At 34.0% G+C, this 21,066-nt stretch overlaps 1 protein-coding gene across 6 annotated transcripts in view; it reads left to right on the forward strand.

Moving 5' to 3' along the window:
- Window positions 1-21,066, forward strand: part of LOC128232172 (cellular retinoic acid-binding protein 2-like) — a 53,936-nt gene that overhangs the window by 31,583 nt on the left and 1,287 nt on the right. For 4 of the 6 annotated variants that reach the window (XM_052945578.1, XM_052945579.1, XM_052945580.1 and 1 more), the window contains exons 2-3: window positions 16,417-16,586; window positions 17,978-18,091. In XM_052945578.1, coding sequence (XP_052801538.1) covers window positions 16,417-16,586; window positions 17,978-18,091 — 284 coding nt within the window. Of the gene's footprint in view, window positions 1-2,999; window positions 3,379-13,628; window positions 14,310-16,416; window positions 16,587-17,977; window positions 18,092-21,066 lie in introns of those variants that run through there. The other 2 variants (XM_052945576.1, XM_052945574.1) reach the window with 2 other exon arrangements.

Here is a 21,066-nt window from a genome sequence, read left to right on the forward strand (position 1 = left end):
TGTTTAATGTCGTTCCGACGTATCGGACGTGCGCCGGGTCTGGGTTAGTGCCTCTGTTCAGATCCCAACAACACCCCTTGTCATGTTTTCACCTATTTAGGAGGTTCATGAGAAGGGATATCATTGATATATTACATATATACAAACATTCTTAAAGCATCGATACATAACACATCCTTTGTTAAGTTAACGCATTTAAATATCAGTTTCCCTCAAAACAAGTCCATGTTCTCTGACATTTTGTGAATGACCGCGACATCAAAATTACATCATTGACCTAAGATCTCATTGTATAATTGAAGAAAAGAACTTGACTTAGTAAAAGCCAATTGACCTTATTGTTATGTACCGTTGTTTAAGTTAAAATATGCTACAACAAAAGTAATGTGCACACCTTGGAAATAATAATCAATGAAAGGTTTTAAGAAGAATACTATACGATGCAAAGGAAATATCATAGCTAAATATAGGTCAGAACAGTTAATGAATGATGAATGTAATATGACGTTAGATCTACCGCTTAGCTGAGATTAACGTTAGGTGTTGACTGGAGGCCGAAAAAGAAACACTGTACTTCGTCTAACATTCTTACTTTCTGAACAAGTGCTGAGAAGCTTTAATATGTATAAATTTACCACTATATTCAATGAAAAGTCTAACTGAAAACGAGAATGCAACCCTTGTTTTCGGCCAAACACTGTTCTAGAATATTGCTATAATATTTACTTCTGTAGTTTCGATCATTCCCGTTTGTAAACATATACGTTTGGCTATGGAAACATATGGTTTTTCATTCTCTCTGATTGCTTTATTTCAAAATGTATTTCGGAGAGAGGATCGTCGATATGCCTCTGTGTAAGTATTCATTATATAATGGGATTTGATTATTAATCACACAGTCGTACATTTTTACCAAATTTGTATCAATATTGTGTCGTCTGCGTTGCAGTTTGGACGCTCGATCTTGAAGTATCAGTTCCCTTTTCCTGATCTGAGAATGTTCAATGACGAAATTGTTCTTGAGTTAGATAGAAGCATAGTTTTAACCATACTGAAGCATGATTTTTTCCAGATCGATGTCAAAAGACAAGATCATGGAAGAAATAGAACGGTCAATTGGATTTTTAAATAAAATATTAATGTTGAGTAAGAATGGGATTGGTGTTCACATTTTTGCCTTTGGTAACCGAACGGCATAGGCAAACCTGTTGATAGAATATTGTTGACATTCTGCTTATTAGACCTCTACCAAGTATATGTTAGAGTTCAGTTTTGGCGATCAATAGAGAAAGGTCCGCTCTATTTCCTGTAGATTGTGTTTAAGTTGCATTTTTCAGAATCGATCTACGTAACATTAATGGACATAAATTTTGAAAGTTCCTTAATTGTCATTAACCCAAAACAAATATACAAGCCCCAATCATATGCTACCTTTTACTACTGACACAAGTTTTACAAGTAAAGACCTTGGTGGAAAAAAAATAAACCAATGAATTACAATCTAACGAAATATCTTGTGATGCATTCACCGGATTAATTAACAGAAAAATTGAAAATTCCTCATTTGTCACTAGGAAACACACAAATGCAAACACCAAGCTCGTATCAAGGCTTGCATGTTTCAGATGATGTGAAGTTGTATACAATGGCATAAAAGTGGACTAAGTAACACTATTTGTTTTTGTTTTAATGTTTAACTATTTTTGGTTTCGAAAGCGTGTGTGGCTGTTTAACAGGCCATGTCATTGCACAGAACATTCACATAGGTATGTAGTTTTAACATCCAAGTTACAAATAGTACCATTGCGATAGCTAATTGTCTTGGTCAAATAAATCTTCTACGACTCATGAATATATTTTCCACATTTAGATATCTTTGTTGTTATATTTTATTTCACTTCTGATTCATTTCTTTAGGATTAACGATTTACGCATTATTTTGTCTCTTGTGTAATCAAGTCATTTCCTTAATATGTGTATCTGTATGTAGAAAGTCATTCAAATATGTTGAGAGTCTGTAATCTGTCTTTTTAGAAATGTTATGAATGAAGCTATAATCCGATAATGATAATAACGGGGTTCATAATCCTTTGATTGAAATAGATTGCTTTGGGGTAATCGTATATCGTATAAAAGGGGGTTATCTAGATGCTTTAAAGGATAGTTGGTCTTTCGTTTACTGATTTTCCTTGCAAAACCAATAAATAAAAAACTCTACTAAAAAGAGCTATGCAATTATGTTCCATGCAAAAGGGGAATAACTGTTGAAGCTTTTTAGCCTTTGTATAATTTCCTATTGTTTGACCGATTACGGCATATGCTTTAAACTTTGATGTCACGAATCAGACAGTGCAATGTTTTTCTGAGATTAGCTTAGGCAATACTAGTGTTTGTATGACGGAAGTACAAGAGAAATCCAGATATCTCAGTTGAACGTTGCATAAAGGAAACAGACATAAGGTCAATGAGCATTTTTTTGGGAAAACAGGGAATCCACTAGCAGATAACTTCATTGTATTAGTTATCCCAAGTACTACCCTTTAAGTGCCGTGTGCTCTTGGTGACAATTTTAACGTCAGGTATACTTAAGTATGACATGGCAGAGGATCAAATCCGTAACCTTCCGCACTACCTATTATTTATTCAACTACTTTTTATCATTTAATTAATTGACTAGAGTTTTTTTTTTTTTTTATTCATTTTCTTTGCAGCATCAGTTGCAGTCAGTTTCTTTGAATACATACGCATATGCTTAACTCCATCTTGAATATCATTGAGTACGAACCACTCAACAAAAGAAGCCTATTATCTGGTAATAGTACTCATTATGTTTCGGCGGCAGTGGCATTACAATTTGAGAGGTGAAAGCAGTGCATCGCCCACTTACAACCTTTTCTATCCCACCCGTAAAATTTTAGTGTTGAGGTAGAGGTTCTTTTGTGGAATGGAATGCAGAACTTGTGTTTTATGAGTTGTTCGTGAAATAACATGGGTAAGTTGACATGAAGCTTTCGTACTCTAAGGGGATATTGCTTAAGTTTTTGCAGACGTTTATGTCAACATAATTTATTCATTAAGCAATATAGGTATTATGAAACGGAATGCAAAAGGTGATTAAATAAAGTGGAATGGCACCAAACACTTCAAAGTATAATTTTCTTGAACGTTTAATAATTATTTAAGATAGACCCAAAACTGTGATTTAACATTGCTAGTGGGGATTACAGCACAAACACGTCTACTTGTGTTAAAGAACATTCATATTTGAATAATAATAGAAAAGAATGGCATGTGATCTGGACTTGATTAAGGATCAACTTTGTGGATGTTGGATACTTGAAAGATCGGAGAACTTTGACGATGCTTTAAAGGAAATGGGTAAGGTTCAAACGTACATCCTTCATCATGAAAAAGTGCTTTGTCTGAAATTGGATGCTTTGTCGGCATGTACTATATACCTTATTCAAGAGTTCAAAAAAAAATCTATTTACTGACGATCATGTTGGGATAACTTTTACTAGTAACAATGGAAGCTGAGCCCAGAGGCGCGACAATAACGCATACTCTGTCGGATTGCATAAGTTGATGACTTACATGCAATTAATATCTTTGGAACTATAAATTTGAGTAGTTCTAATTTATATCATAGCATATTGTATTTCATATAACGAATTTGTATATGATAATATTATATAGATTTTTACGATAGAAAAGCATGCAGATATATAGATTGTTATGAAAATGATGAATAATGCATTCCGTGTTCTTTGACAGGATTTTATACACACATAGGGTCTTTAAGAGAGCGACAGCCGGTCTGTAATTGTAAGGTAAATGTGATATTGTATGTACAATAATTAAGAAAGTGATTTCATATTGACACATAAGTCAAAGAGAAAAATATGTTATTGTCGTTGATCGGGAATATTCGTATAGCAAGGCGTAGTAATGTATTGACCACTAACCTGTTATTCCATTTATACTATCACATATTGGCTTTGTATCAAATTCAGCAAATAAAAGTTTAACGAGTATTTCTGTTGTGTGTAAAATACGTTAAAAACACTCAACATCTTAAACAAAATAGTTCTCCAAATTTGACAATCTCAATAATAGATGGATCATCATGGAATATTGTACGTACCTCGCAGGCTCTGAACTAATTTGCTTGACATTTTTCAAAATAAAATGGTCCGTTTACAGTTCCACGTATTCTGAAAATTCATGTCGTCATATTTCGGTTGCCGGTAATGAATATGGCCCTTTCCAGGGCCATGAATAAATCAATTGCCATTTTCAGCAAGATATCCTTCTGTATACTAGATAAGCATGGTGAAATTACATTGAGTAACACATCCTTTATTTGTCCTTTTTATCAGTTTTCCTCAACCATATCCATGCACGCTGACATGTTGTTTATATCTGCGACATTAAAATGGCATCATTGACCAAACATCTATAGTAAAAGAAAATAATTGAAGAAAAGAGCGTTGGTAGATTAACACTATTGAACCCTATTGCCAAGTACCGTAATTTTTGTTAAAATATATTGTTTAAAGGAATTAAGTTCTACAGGTATACTTTATTCATTTTTAAAGTAGTCCACTGAACTGTGCACTTGACCAAATGACAGATAAAAAAAATCACATGACATACTCTTACTTAAGTAAAGTGTATAAAGCACCCTGTTATCTGGTTGTTTTAAGCAAGTGAAAGGATCAATGTGCCATTTGTCCCCTTCGCAACCAAACTGCTAACCTCGGACAAACAACTCAGACAAAATAAAACCATGAATATGAATAACATTATAGTATAGTTTATGCTAAGATAAAAGTAATATGTACTAGTATACCTCTGGAAATAATAATGATCATTAAAAGGTTTATAAACAAGACTTTATGAGGTTACGGAGATGATATGACAACGAATAAGACAGTGCATTTAATGATAGATGTTTTTATATACATGACGTAATATCAATCCCGATAAAAGCTACAGTTAACGTTAGATGTTGAGTGGAGGCCGTCAAAATGTCATCCTGTACTTCTTGGTCTAGAATGATTCCTTTCTATCTTATTGCTAAGCAGCGTTAACATTTATCCATTTACCACTATTTTCAATGACAGGTCTAACTGAAAACGAGACTGCCACACGTGTTTTCGGCCGAACACTGTTCTAGAATATAGTTTTGTAGTTTCGATCATTCCTTTTTGGATGTCTAGCCATGGAAACATGGTTTTATACGTATATGACTGCTTTGTTTTTTAATGTTATTCGAAGAGGGGATCACCGATAAGCCTCTTTGTAAGTATGCATTATATAATGGGATTTTAAATAAGCACACAGTCGTACATTTTTACCAAATTTGTATCAAAATTGTGTCGTCGCCATTGCAGTTCAGACGATCGATCCTGGAGTGCCAATGCCCTTTTCGGAATCTAAGATTATTTAAAAAAAAAATGGTTCTTGAGTTAAATCATAGTTTTAGACCATACATAAGCGTTTCTTTTCATATCAACGTCAAAGACAAGATTAAGAAAAGAAAAGAAAAGAACGGTACTGTTCCTTGGACGACCCACAAGGTATCGATGCCTGCTGATTAGGAAATGAATTGGTGTTCATAATTTTGCCTTTGGTAACAAAACGATGTCTTATAAAACCGAAAGGCAAAGTTAAACATGTAAATGGACAATCTTGTTTTGCTTATTGGACCTCTACTTAGCAGAAATTGGAGGTAGTTCGCTTATTTGGCGTTATGGGTACATTCGTCAGAATCGATCTATGTCAAATTAATGAACACACAATTTGAAGAACTACTCGTTTGTAATTAGCCCGCAAAAAATGGAAACACAAAGATTGTTTCAAGGCGTGAATGTGGAGTTGTGTACATTGGCTTTAAAAATGGACTGACTAACACTATTTGTTTGATTGTTTTTAATTGTAATCATTTTCTTGTTTCGACAAAATGCTTTCATTTGTTCAAGGGTGGTGTTTACACTGATGACTTTACGAACTATAAGTAAACGCGTATTGGTTGTTTAACATGCATTGCCATTGCACGGAACTCATGAAAAGGATAAACTATTACATAGGTTAGTATTTTTAGCATTCAAAAACAAAATGGTACAATATTTTCTCTTTTTTTCTTTCAATTTAGGTGCAGTGTGCAGACGATTTACACATTATTTTATCTCTTGTGTAACACGTCTCTTTTTGTCGAGTAGAAAGTCAGCAATTCATTCGACAAGAATATTGAGAGTCTGTGATATGTCTTTCAAGAAATGTTATGAATGAAGGTATAATCTGATAATAATGGAAATTAGAATCCTTTTAGTGAGAGAGATGGCTTCAGGCATTTCGTAAATCGTATAATAGGTGGTAAGCAATGCTTTAAAGGATAGTTAATCTCTCGTTAAATGATATTCCTTGCAAAACCGATATATTTCACACATACTAAATAGTGCAATGCAATAATATTCCACGCAAAGTGAATATACTGTTGTTGCTTTTATGTCTAGGCATTAGTTTCCTATTCTTAGACCGATTACGGCATATGCTTGAAACTTCGATTCCACGAATCAGACCGCGCAAAGTTGTTCTAAGAATTGCTTGGACAACACAAGTGTTTGTAAGACGAAAGAACAAGAGAGAACCCTCAATTTAACGTCGCGTATAGGAAACGAACATTAGCTCAGTGAGTAATTTTGCAAAAAAACAGGAAATCAACTCGCAGATAACTGTACTGTATTATTCATTCCCAAGTTCTTCAAATTTTATGCCGTGCAGTTTCGACACTATACACGCTTACAACCTTTTCGCTACGACACGGCAAATTTTAGTGTTGAAGAAGAGGTTCTCTTGTGGAATTAAATGGAGAACTTGTGTTTAATGAGTTGTTCGTGTAATAAGATGGACAAGTGGACATGAAGCGCTCGTTCTCTTAGGAGGATATTTTTTTTATTTTTTGCAACGTTAACGCCAACTTATTAATCATAGGCAATATAGGTACAACTGGGGCCAAGCACAATGTAAAAGGTGATTGAATAAAATGCTATGGTACCCAAGTTCTACCAAATATAATGTTTTTTGTTACTTTAGACAGCCCTTGATGTGCAAATACTGTCATTTAACATCGCTAGCGGGTCATTTAACGGGGGATAAAACACAAACCCATTTAGTTGTGTTAAAGTAAGAACATTGATATCGGTATATAAATAAAAAAAGGCATGAGATTTAGACTTAATTAAGGATCAACTTTGTGGCTGATGGATTCTTGAACGATCGGAGAACTTTGACGATGCTTTAAAGGAAATAGATAAGGTCAAGACGTACATCCTTCTCTATGAAAAAAGTGCTTTGTCTATAAATCAATACTTTATTTGCATGTACTATATAACTTAATTCAAGAGTTCAATAATATAGTGTTTATTGGCATATCATGACAGTCTTGAGAAAACCCTATATTATGAAGATCATGTCGGGATAACTTTAACTAGTAAAATGGAAACTGGTGAACCAGCCCATAGGTGCGACAATAACACATACTCTGTATGGATGCGAAATGCCTGACATAGAATAAAACAACAGAATTACGACGTCACAAAAGACGAAGACACACAACTAGTCCCTGAAATAATATTTCATCAAAATGGCTGGTTTTCGATTAAGAACGGTTAGCGAGACAGGTTTTCACTGAGGATTTAAACACAAAATGGTTGATTGGATAGTATTCTTTCATATGGCATGGTGTTTCGAGAAAAAATAAATATGTGAGATAATGATGAGCAACTTTATATACACAAGGCATGTTCTTCCATTTCGATTAATTTGCTCGACAAATATGAGATGTTTTTAAATGGATGGTTTGCGATGGCTTTCGAAACGGCTCAAATACGAGATAAAAAATATCAACGCATTGAAGCGACAAAATAACCACCTGTGCAAGAAAATGTGCGCCTTTATGCTTAGCCATGTTATAACCTCTTTAAGATGTCTAGATATTGTTTTATTATTTGTTAGTTTACTTTAAATGATAAAAACATACCTAAATTTGTAATCCAATCATCTTGATGACGAGGAAAGGGAAATACCTTCAAGTTAATACCTGATTTATTTTTAAACGGATCGGTTAAAAAGAATGAGTTGCCGATTTGGGTATTAATTCTGTTACTGTTAAAATGACTAGGTTATGGTTTTTAAAATGCACTTTTAACGAAAGAGCAATGTGTTAAGAAGGAAAGAGTAACTAGTTATTATGAGTGTTAAAGCTTAGATACTAACAGCTGGATAGTTTCAGCAAATGTTCATTTGTTCTTAAATATCGTCTTTGAAGACCACAATTTTGAATACCGTTACTAACGGGATTCAGCAATTCGTTGTAACGTGATTGTTTGATTTACATTATCACGTGATATTATCAATGTATTCTTAAAATGTTAAACTATCCATGATATATAAGTTATAGTAGCTTAGTGGTTAAGATGTCGTTTTATTTTCATGATCTTCCGGGATGGGATTGCACCAAACTAAGTCCAACAGCATGCGCCAGTCCCTTTTTACATGAAAATTCAAACTCATTGGGTTACACCTTGTCATCACAAAATCTAATCCAGGAAGGGAATATCAGATAAGTGGCTGTAGACGGACATTAAAACGACAGATGAAATTATTAATGAATAAGCCTAGTACTTAATAATTACATATCTGCAATTTCATTGGCTGAAAATGTAGGATGTGTTCTTATCCGACTTTAGAATTCCCGAGCACAAGCAGGCAAAGATAATAGAAACTTTATTTAAATATATAAAAAATGTCTTGAACATTTTCAAATTAATCGTATAAAATTAGTTACCTTTGCATAAGCGTAGATCTAAAAATAAGTGTCATAAAAATATTTGCGAGAATTTCATTTCTATTTAATGAGTTCCTACATACAACAGAGTATTTCAAACAAATAACAGCAACTAACTGTTATGTTTATTGTTAATTGTACATGTGTTTGTTGTAGTGATGTATGTTTGTATTCATTAATTACAAATTTAGAGATTTGCTGTTGTTTTAAAATGTCTAACAAGCCCAAGAGTAATCACACCTCTGGACATTTTTAATTCCTTTCTGGGAGGTTTCTAAGGAAGGGGGCGCATGCCTTCGAAGTGCGGCCTTAAGTGCGCCAAATCCTGGTTCGGGCCCAGGGGATCTTATTGTTCGGCTTTGTCATTAAAACCTAATACATGGTCAATTTAGGTAAATGTCTTAACTGCATTGAAACAGTTTGTGTAACGGTTTTTAATAATTATGTCTTTAATTTTTCAATTGACAGAGAGTTGGTTTTTGTTTAGAATATATGTGAAGTACTTAATTTTGAGAGTAAGTTGAGCTTTTGGAAACATATGGTTTGATACTTATCTGCCTGCTTTGTTTTTAAACGGATTACGAAGGAGAATCGTCGACATGCCTCTTTGAAAGTATGCAATGTATCACGGGTTTTGTTTTATAAGCATATAGTCGTCCATTTTTACCATACTTGTACTAATATTGTGCTGTTTGCGTTGCAGTTTGGACGCTCGATCTTCAAGTGTCAATTCCCTTTCGATGGTCTGGGATAATCAATGACGCAATTATTCTTGAGTTAAAAAAAATCATGGTTTTATACCATACGACAGCAGGTTTTTCATTATCAATGTCAAAAGACAAGACCAAGAAAAGATTTCAACGGTACCTTGGACGACCTTCCAGATAATAATGCCTGCTGATTAAGGATTGGATTGGTGTTCAGAATGTTGCCTTTGGTAACAAAACGATGTCCGATAAAACCTGTAAATAGACAATATTGTTGACATTTTGCTTAAATTAGACTTCTACTAAGTATATGTTAGAGTTCAATTTTTGCCATCAACCGAAAATGGAGGTAATCCGCTCCATTTTCTGTAGATCGTCAAAATTTGGCTCCAACTTATTTGGTGTTTTAGGTGCATTCAGCAAAAACAATCAACGTAAATTTAATGTACGCAGAATTTGAAAAAAGTCCTCGTCTGTCATTAGCCCACACAGAAATGAAAATACCAAGTACAAGCTACCTGATACTACTGACACTAGGTAAACATGTTTCACCAAGGTGGAAAAATAGACTGACTTATATATACTCTATGAATCTATTGTTGTTGCTTTGTCAGAATCGATCTATGTAAAAATAATGAAAAGAAAAATAAAAAAAAATCCTCATTTGTCATTAGCCCACACAAAAATGCAAATACATATATGCAAGTATATGTTATATATATATATATATGCAAGTATATGTTATATATATGCAAGTATATGTTATATATATGCAAGTATATGTTATATTTTACTACTGACACTAGTAACAAGTAAGTTAACAAGTACAAGTTTGCTTGGTAGAAAAATAGACTTGTTGAAATATACTCAATGGAATTAATTTTTGGTGGTTTCGGCAGAATTGATCTACGTAAACTTATTTTATACAAAATTTGAAAAAGTCATCGTTTGTCATAAATTCACAAAAATGGAAACACCAAGCTTATTTCAAGGCTTGCATGTGTATGATGATGTAGCGTAGTATACAATGGCATAAAACAATGGACTGAGAAACACTATTTGATTTGTTTCTGTTGTTTTGATTGGTATTTCTTTCAATTTTGAATTATTGAATTCAAGAATGCTGTCATTTTATCAAAGGTAATGTTTGTACTGCTCACATAACGAACGTGTTTGGGCTGTTGGGCAGTCAATGCCATTGTGCTGAACTCGTGTTCACAAACAAGGATAAAGTGTTACATAGTTGTGTATATCTAACATCCTCGTGTAGTCATGTAAAGTTCCAAATAGTACCATTGCGATAGCTAATTGTCTTTGTCATAACTATATTTTCTAGGACTCATAAATATATTTTCAACAATCCTTTTTTTAAAATTTCAATTTTGGTCTATTTCGATTGGTGCTGTGTGCAGACAAATAACGCATTATTTTGTCTCTTGTGTAACACGTCCACTTCTTACGAGTCTGTTGAAAGTCAGCAACTACTAATTAGACAAGTATATAGAGAGGCTGTGATCTGTCTACCAAGGAATGTTATGAATGAAGGTATAAACTGATAATTACACGGTTCATAATACTTTGATTGGAGGAGATGGCTTTAGGTATATCTTATAATAGGTGGTAATCTAAATGCATTAAAATATAGTTGGTCTCTCGTTAAATGATTTCCCTTGCAAAACAAATATAAATCAACTTTACTTAACAGTGTTATGCAATGATGTTCCATGCAAAGGGAAAATACTGTTGTTGCTTTTTATTCTTAGCATACTTTTATATACTTTGACCGATTGAGTGGTATGCTTGAAACGTTGATGCCACAAATCAGAACGTGCACAGTTGTTCTGCGAATAGCTTGGGCTATTTTAGTGTTCGTATGACGGAAGAACAAGAGAGATCCAGAACCCTTAAGCATTCCACTAGCAGATAACTATACTGTATTATTTGTCCCCATGTACTAACCTTTAAATGTCGTACGTTATCGGTGAGAATTCTAAGCTCTTTGGTATTCTTAAGTATGACATTTTCGGGGATCAAGCCCGTGACCTTCCGCTCACGAAGCGAACGCTCAACCGAAGGCGTTCAGTAAGGCAATTCTACTTTTTATTTATTCCATTTCTTTTCATCATTTAATTAATTGACTAGAATTATATATTTGATTTACTTTCATTTCTTTCTACCTTTTGCAGCAACTGTTAGTTTCTTTGATTACATACGCGTATGCTTACCTCCATCTGTATCATCATTGAGTACGAATGTCTCGACTAAAGAAGCCTATTATCTGGTAATAACACCCAGAAGTTTACGACGGCAGTGGCATAACAATTTCAGAGATGAAAGCGAAAATGTTCTATCTGGTAGTGCTTCTCTCACTTACGACCTTTTCGCTCCCACCCGTCAAATTTTAGTGTTGAGGAAGAGGTTCTCTTGTGGAATGGGATGGAGAACTTGTGTTTTATGAGTTGTTCGTGTAATAAGATGGATAAGTGGACATGAAGCGCTAGTACTCCTGGGAGGATATTTTTTGAGTTTTTGCGCACGTTTACGCCAACATTATTATTCATAGGCAATATAGGTACAACTGAAGCCAATAACAATGTGAAAAATGATTAAATAAAATGTAATGGTACACAAGCTCTACACAATATAATTTTCATGAGGTTTCATTAATGAAAATAGGTCTGGATGACCAAATGCTTTGATTTATTATTGCTATCGGGAGAAAAAACATAAACCCGATTAATTGTTATCAAGTAAAAACATTGATATCGGAATATTAATAGCAAAATGGCATGTGATCTAGACTTGTTAAAGGATCAACTTTGTTTCTGTTGGAAACTTGAAAAGTCGGAGAACTTTGACGATGCGTTAAAAAATTTGGCAATTCCACATTTAAAATTTAAAAAATAACACTTTCTAAAATCTTGATTTATCTTTTACGGGACTTTCTGACACAACACAAACAATAACAAGATAAATATTTTCATGTATATTGTTATGCAATGAATTTCGATCCGAACATTTCCGAAGATGTTGCGTTCATCGATTGATAAACGCAATTGCCGAAAGTCAGTTCATTTAAGGAATGGAATATGAGGTGTAAATATTGCCTATTATACTATAAAACAAGGGACTCACGGCGTCACAAAATAACAAAGGCAAACAACTCATACCTGAAAATATCTTTATCAAAAATGGCGGGTTTTCGAAACTTTGGCAATACTAGTGTTTGTATAATGGAAGAACAAGAGAGATCCCGAACCCTCAGTTTCACTTCGCTTATCGAAAACAGACATAAGCTCAATTAGCAATTTTGCAAAAAAACCCACAAGGAATCCAATAGCAGATAACTATACTGTATCATTTATCCCAAAGTAAAATCCTTAAAATGCTGTGCTTTATCGGTCAATTCTAATTCTATAAGCTTTAATCTGTCTGTATCGTTAGTCGTCTTCCAGTAACAATAATAAAAGTGTACATGGCATTCTTGCTCATTTAAGGGATTTAATGTGACACTTTGAAAGAAAACAAATTAAACGTAATTTTATAGCGCTATATATTTTCAAAATGTTAACCTTGAAAATATCCTGTAATATCAATGTCAAGGGCAATTATTTTTACTCTCAATCGTTTAATTTAGAGTATGCGTAGTCTGAGATCTCCTTATTTTGGATCTAATTTAAATTTGTCTAGTTACACAGTCTTAAGAAACACTTTTTACTTATGTAATATATCGTGTATGGGTGTTTGATGAGGAGAACTGTGCTGTGTTTTTTTTGTATTCAAATTATGAAATACACTAAATGTTAAGTCTTTGTTTAATAAGTGAAGCGAGTACCAATTCTCAAAAAGAATCAGATAAGTGCAATGTCGTGATCCATAACAATGATGCAATGATTTCCATCAACTACTGAACAAATTAGTTTTAGGCCTACTTAATTGTTGAAAGAAAATTGATTTACTTAACTCACTACTCAAATTCTAATCGGAAAACCTCTCATAACATCTACATTTAAATGCTGTCCATTTCCGATAGCATGGTATGTCTGAACAACTACCAGTATTCCAATTTCCAAAGATTGTATAGCTGTATCATTAGGCATGGACTATGCTACAGATGATGCACTCTTGTTACTAGTTAGATTTCCTTTGACATTAAGCTAATCTTGTAAGTGCGACTTCCAATCATTAATGTGGATTACATAGACAGTGGCAATTAATGTGTATGAGATATATTGAGCGATCGAAATCATTTAAGTCTGGGAGTGACATTTGATATTTCTTTTCGATTAGCATCAGGTTATATATGGCGACTGGTTTCTTGGATATCCAACATTTGAACTTCAGTTCTTTTGTGGATGCGAACGTTTCCTTCTTTTCGACTTACTGATTTTGATATGAACTTATTTGAGGCGGACCCAGATGGCAAATGAATGAAGATTTCAACTTTGATGACATTAAGTGGACATATATTTAACGGTGTGATTAACTTACAGAAATAAAAATAATATAATAATTCCAGGAAAAGCAGATTCAAATTAAACGATATAAACATTGACGTCGCCAAGCAGGGACACAATAATATATAAGATATAATTCATCCGAAGAAAATTACGTTACTTCTAAAAACAAACTGAATAAAGATTTTCCTAGTAGTAAAATGAGCGTGTGTTTAAGTGCTATAGACGAACAGCTGGGCGGAAAATGGGAGCTGGATCGCTCAGAGAACTTTGACGAAGCTTTACAGGAAATGGGTACCAATGTTTCATTTTTAATTGATTAATTATTTGACTTTGGTTTAAATTAAGTGATAATTATTATTTTTCCAACATACGAGTAGTTGTACTAAAATTTGGTAAAACGCGTGCGCAATTATGCATTGATAAATTTCTGAAAATAAATGTATGTTTCCACCTTAAGACTGTGCCTATCCATGAAGAGATGTGAGTTGCCCTGTATAGTATAATAATTATAGATGAACAGAAAATGAGAATGAACTATTATTTTTAAAATACGCATACGGGTAGTGATGTTTAATATAAAGTTGTCTGATGCGGAAACATTACGAAAAGTGTTTTCTTTAGTCTCCATGAATACAGAGCCAAAAGAAAAAGATACGGCAGAACCACCACAGCACTCAAAAGTTTAAGTTTATTACGTGCTTTAAACTCATTGGAACCGAATATACTTCCTTTTCTTTTACTACAGAAATATTTTGTCTCTTTTATTACCATGCACGCTTTGTTTGCAGAACTACATACCAATCATTTGTAATAATTACCTAGTATATTCTCTAACAAACATTTTTCTTTTTGTAAAATTATTCCTAACAGCAAATAGCTGGAATACATCATAATAAATCAGTCATGAGCTGATACATTTTAGCACTTTGAATTCAAAGACCATTGATTGCTAAAGTAATAAATGGATTGTTTACAATTAATATTTTAAACACTAGTACCAAGACAGCAACGCACCAAAACGCACGGAAAACATCCAGGGCAGCAAACGTGTTAAATATTAGTATATAATAGCATCAGGTGTTCAAACGAAGATATATATTTCTAAAAGGTTATTATTATTTCCAACAGTTTCTAAGTCCGAAAGGCCACCACAATGTTTCACAGACATAATACAGTCTAGGATAAACCATAAGTTTAAACGTAATAAGCATTAGTTTATGATCAAAGCATCTGGCTTTCAAAGCCCATTTTTATACAGCTAATACATTGATTGCTTGTATGTTGTACCGCTAAATGTTCTGATTTAGATGCTGCACAAAGCACAGACATTATAAATCTCAACAAAGGTGCAAAAATATATTAGTTTTTATGTAAACGTCTGGTGTCTGAAGACAATTATAGCAGTAAAATATTGGTTTTCTTTTTCAAACGTTATAGATCAGACATTGCCATAGAACCATACTAACAATTACATAATCTGGCTTAGCAAAACCACAAAGAACTATTCTAACAAAAAATAATCTAGTCTAGCAAAACCACATAGAACCAAACTAACAAATAAATAATCTAGCTTAGCAAACCCACGTTAAAACATGATTGATATAAATATCATGGAATCATTGTGAATCCGAAGACCTAAACGCTGTACACTGATTTTTTAAACATTTCTAAGTCATTTAAGCTTTACAGTCAAACAATTAATAGGAAAGTCAAGGTACTTGTACTAGTTTAACGGTTTGTGGTTAAGGCATCTGGTTTTGAAAGGCCAGTTCAATAGTAAACATAATTCTATTCGAAAGGTTTATGGTTCTACGATATGTATGAATGTATGTCTATTGTGTATTGCGTTTTCTCTGGGGGGTTTGCGTCATCTTTCACCTCATTTACTCGGAGGTTTTGTTTATTTCCATGTTTCGATTTACGAGTTTTCTAATGTGTCTTATATTCCGCCTACTCATATTTTTCCCGTGTAAATTGAATAATTATCAGTTACGGGGGAAGCTAATGGAACACGAACCATTGTGTATTTATGTACTTTTATATCGGTACAAATATAAAGGAAAACTTGTGTGCTATCATCTGTGGAAAGACAGCGATCTATATTTTCCGCCATAAACTGAAATAAATGCTGTGTTCATCAGTTCACAAGTAATTTGGATATAGTTTTAAAACATAAAAGTGCAACTTCTTTCAACGTAAGGTACATCACAGAAGCCTTCCGACAGTCGATTTTTGTTATGAACATTTCATTAAATTCATTCCGAATGCATCAGCATATTTTATTCCAAGTCGATGTTTCCATCCTGGGACCAAATTGATAAACAATGATATCGATGGTAATGAACTTTTGTCATCTGTTTATATATTTCCATAACATGTTAACCTTAATTATCCGCAGGTCTGAATGTTGTGTTCAGAAAACTAGCGAGCCATGCCAAACCAAGTATGGAGATCGAACTGGAGGATGGGAAGGTCAAGATCAACGCCAAGGCCGCCTTCTTCACACAAACCATGGTGTTCCCCATCAATGAACCGTATGAGCAGGAGTTTGAAGGAATCAAGATGAAGGTATATATGCTTGAATATTGTTACTCGCAATGCCAGTAATTCTCATACAGAATAAAAACATAAATACCATGGTTCATTTTCCTATTACAGTCAAAACTATTTTACTTGATGCATATTAAATATATAAAATCGTGCCTTTACACCTTCAGTTACAGACTTCTGTCTTTAAATTGCCAATTTGACATAACGTCTTCAAAAAGACGGCATTTTAATGCATTTACATCAATTGTTCGTTGAAGATTCCTTATGACATCCGGGCACCTGTCCCTTTTAAGGACATTTAAGTTCGCTTATGTCGGTTGGTGAAAGTCTACATACTAATCTATGTATAGGTAGAAATAAATGCATGAGAATAATAGGCACTACTGTATATACATGTGATTATGTCAGCTTATCAGTTTATAGTATCTTTATTACCTTACGTCGTTCCGACCAGACTTATATTTTTAATTATGTTACCAATAAGTATTTATAAGACGGACAAGTATAAGGTTGGGTAATACGAAAGTAGGGTAGCTTTTGTTTCACTGACCGTTCCAAAACGGTAAACCCAAAAATTATTGATACAGATATGTTAATGCCTGGATAGCCGGACTTTGTTGTTTTGTGAACCTGTGTGTCTCTCGTGCTGTACCTGTTATGCATTAACCATGTGCCTCAAATCGAGGAGTGAAAGCGAAAAGGTTCTATCTTCTTCTTTATTTCATGTCACTAAGAACCTTTTCGCATTCCCTCCTCTAAATATTGTCTTTGTGATATGTTTGGTTACACGGTTTGTCCTAGTATTACCAATAAACTTGATCACATTATGGCGTGTGCCCCTTGGCTTGTCCATGTACTTTTTGCATTATTGATAAGGGAAAAATATATTAACACTACGACTCTCATGGTTTCGGGCATGTTTTGTTAAAAGAAATTTCTGATTTTGTGTCTTACAACACCATAAAAAATATGAACTTCAAAAACAAAAGATAGTCGAAGTGAAATGAATATTAGAATATGGGATTTGAGGCAAAGGACTAACACCTGAATACTTGCATCACGAGCTTTAATTATCAGACGCAGTGTTACAACGTATTGTTAAAAGTAATAATTGTCCAAGTTCGCCATTTATATTTGCAGAAAGAATGACTCGTCGGCTTTCTTCATAAAGATAGATCTATTTTGATGTGCTCTTATATAATAGTTGAATATTCGAACCTGGTAAAATAACGTGACCAAAGGTTATTTCACTTAACAACAATTTTAAAAGTTACAGGAGGTGGGTGAATACTGTTACCATGATGCCAAATTAACACGTCGAAGGAAACCAGCAGGACTTTCGGAGACTCCATCTTCAAGAATGTTTGAAATATATATTATTTTTACATTCATCCTATATTGTTCTTCAGTGTATGACAAAATGGGAAAACAACAAGCTGGTAACGGAGGCAATACCGGAAGAGCCAGACAAACATAAAGCACAGAAATTCCACAGAGAGCGAGTCAACGACGAACTTGTACAGGTACTAACGTGATAGTTTACATAGGCGCAGATCTAAGATCTGGATACATCCTTATAATTATTTTCTGAAAATTCTTCTTCATCTTTTTTAAATAAAATGAAGAATTGATATGCATATATAAAACTACATGAGGTTGTTTTAGAGAAATTTTCATAGTATAATAAGGTCGCATGTTCTTTAAATAATCCAAGGAGCATTCATATTTTTAATAGGGATGGCAACGAGTACCCAAGTACTCGATCGAACGTCCGAGTACTCGAGTACCAAATCACTACTCGAGTACTCGGAAAAAATATAATAAAAAAAATATAAAAATTACCAAATACACGATTTACAGACAAAATATCAGATCAGGACAATTTACGGTCCCTCTAATCCCCGCTGTGTACACAATTGACCTCAAACAATTAGCTGACTGTTGTTGTGATAGTTGCAAACTGTCAACAAAGGACCCCTATTTCAATGACGGTAAAGTTGGAAGGTAGTTGGTAGTTGGGGATTCGAATATTCAACTACTTACCAGTTGCCAGTTGGGGATTCGAATATTCAACTATCTGCTAGTTGCCAGTTGGGGATTCGACAAACACTGTTTTAAGTCACTTTTATTGATATATTCGCCAGTCGGATATTCGACCATTTCCAGTCGATTATTCGCGAATGTTCAACTGCAAACCAGTCAGTAGTTGGGGATTCAGATTATGTCTATATGTATGGTTTTAAAGGTCACATTTTGGACAATTAATCGCCAAATGTTTCTTTATGCAACTACACATATGTATCTTTCCGACAAACATTGTTTTAATTTACTTTTATTCGTATATTTGCCTGTCGGATATTCGACCATTTCCAGTCGATTATTCGCGAATGTTCAACTGCAAACCAGTCAGTAGTTGGGGATTCAGATTATGTCTATATGTATGGTTTTAAAGGTCACATTTTGGACAATTAATCGCCAAATGTTTCTTTATGCAACTACACATATGTATCTTTCCGACAAACATTGTTTTAATTTACTTTTATACGTATATTTGCCTGTCGGATATTCGACCATTTCCAGTCGATTATTCGCGAATGTTCAACTGCAAACCAGTCAGTAGTTGGGGATTCAGATTATGTCTATATGTATGGTTTTAAAGGTCACATATGGGAAAATTAATCGCCAAATGTTTCTTTATGCATGTACACATATGTATCTTTGCGACAAACACTGTTTTAATTTACTTTTATTCGTATATTCGCCAGTCGGATATTCAACCATTTCCAGTCGATTATTCGCGAATGTTCAACTGCAAACCAGTCAGTAGTTGGTGATTCAGATTATGTCTATATGTATGGTTTTAAAGGTCACATATGGAAAAATTAATCGCCAATTTTTTCTTTATGCAACTACACATATGTATCTTTGCGACAAACACTATTTTAATTTACTTTTATTCGTATATTCGCCGGTCGGATATTCGACCATTTTCAGTCGATTATTGGCGAATGTTCAACTGCAAATCAGTCAGTAGTTGGGGATTCAGATTATGTCTATATATATATGGTTTTAAAGGTCACATATGGGAAAAATAATCGCCAAATGTTTCTTTATGCATGTACACATATGTATCTTTGCGACAACCACTGTTTTAATTCAAATTGATTGGTATATTCGCCAGTCGGATATTCGACCATTTCCAGTCGATTATTCGCGAATGTTCAACTGCAAACCAGTCAGTAGTTGGTGATTCAGATTATGTCTATATGTATGGTTTTGAATGTCACATATGGGAAAATTAATCGCCAAATGTTTCTTTTTGCATGTACACATATGTATCTTTGCAACAAACACTGCAGTTGAACATTCACGAATAATCGACTGGAAATGGTCGAATATCCGACTGGCGAATATACGAATAAAATTAATTAAAATAGTGTTTGTCGCAAATATACATATGTGTACATGCATAAAGAAACATTTGGCGATTATTTTTCCCATATGTGACCTTTAAAACCATAAATATAGACATGATCTGAATCCCCAACCACTGACTGGTTTGCAGTTGAACATTCGCGAATAATCGACTGGAAATGGTCAAATATCCGACTGGCGAATATACGAATAAAAGTAAATTAAAACAATGTTTGTCGGAAAGATACATATGTGTAGTTGCATAAAGAAACATTTGGCGATTAATTGTCCAAAATGTGACCTTTAAAACCATACATATAGACATAATCTCAATCCCCAACTACTGACTGGTTTGCAGTTGAACATTCGCGAATAATCGACTGGAAATGGTCGAATATCCGACAGGCAAATATACGAATAAAAGTAAATTAAAACAATGTTTGTCGGAAAGATACATATGTGTAGTTGCATAAAGAAACATTTGGCGATTAATTGTCCAAAATGTGACCTTTAAACCCATACATATAGACATAATCTGAATCCCCAACTACTGACTGGTTTGCAGTTGAACATTCGCGAATAATCGACTGGAAATGGTCGAATATCCGACAGGCAAATATACGAATAAAAGTAAATTAAAACAATGTTTGTCGGAAAGATACATATGTGTAGTTGCATAAAGAAACATTTGGCGATTAATTGTCCAAAATGTGACCTTTAAAACCATACATATAGACATAATCTGAATCCCCAACTACTGACTGGTTTGCAGTTGAACATTCGCGAATAATCGACTGGAAATGGTCGAATATCCGACTGGCGAATATACCAATAAAAGTGAATTAAAACAGTGTTTGTCGAATCCCCAACTGGCAACTAGCAGGTATTTGACTATTTGAATCCCCAACTGGCAACTGGTAAGTAGTTGATTATTCGAATCCCCAACTACCAACTACCAACTACCTTCCAACTTTACCGTCATCCTATTTCAAATTAGCACTGATGTCAGTTAGCGAAGTTTTGATAGCGGTACTTTCACCTACACAATTCTATTGTATATGAAGTACAGACCTTTCACCAAACA

Source organism: Mya arenaria, chromosome 4, assembly GCF_026914265.1.
Source record: "Mya arenaria isolate MELC-2E11 chromosome 4, ASM2691426v1".
In the NCBI taxonomy this organism is placed as follows: domain Eukaryota; kingdom Metazoa; phylum Mollusca; class Bivalvia; order Myida; family Myidae; genus Mya; species Mya arenaria.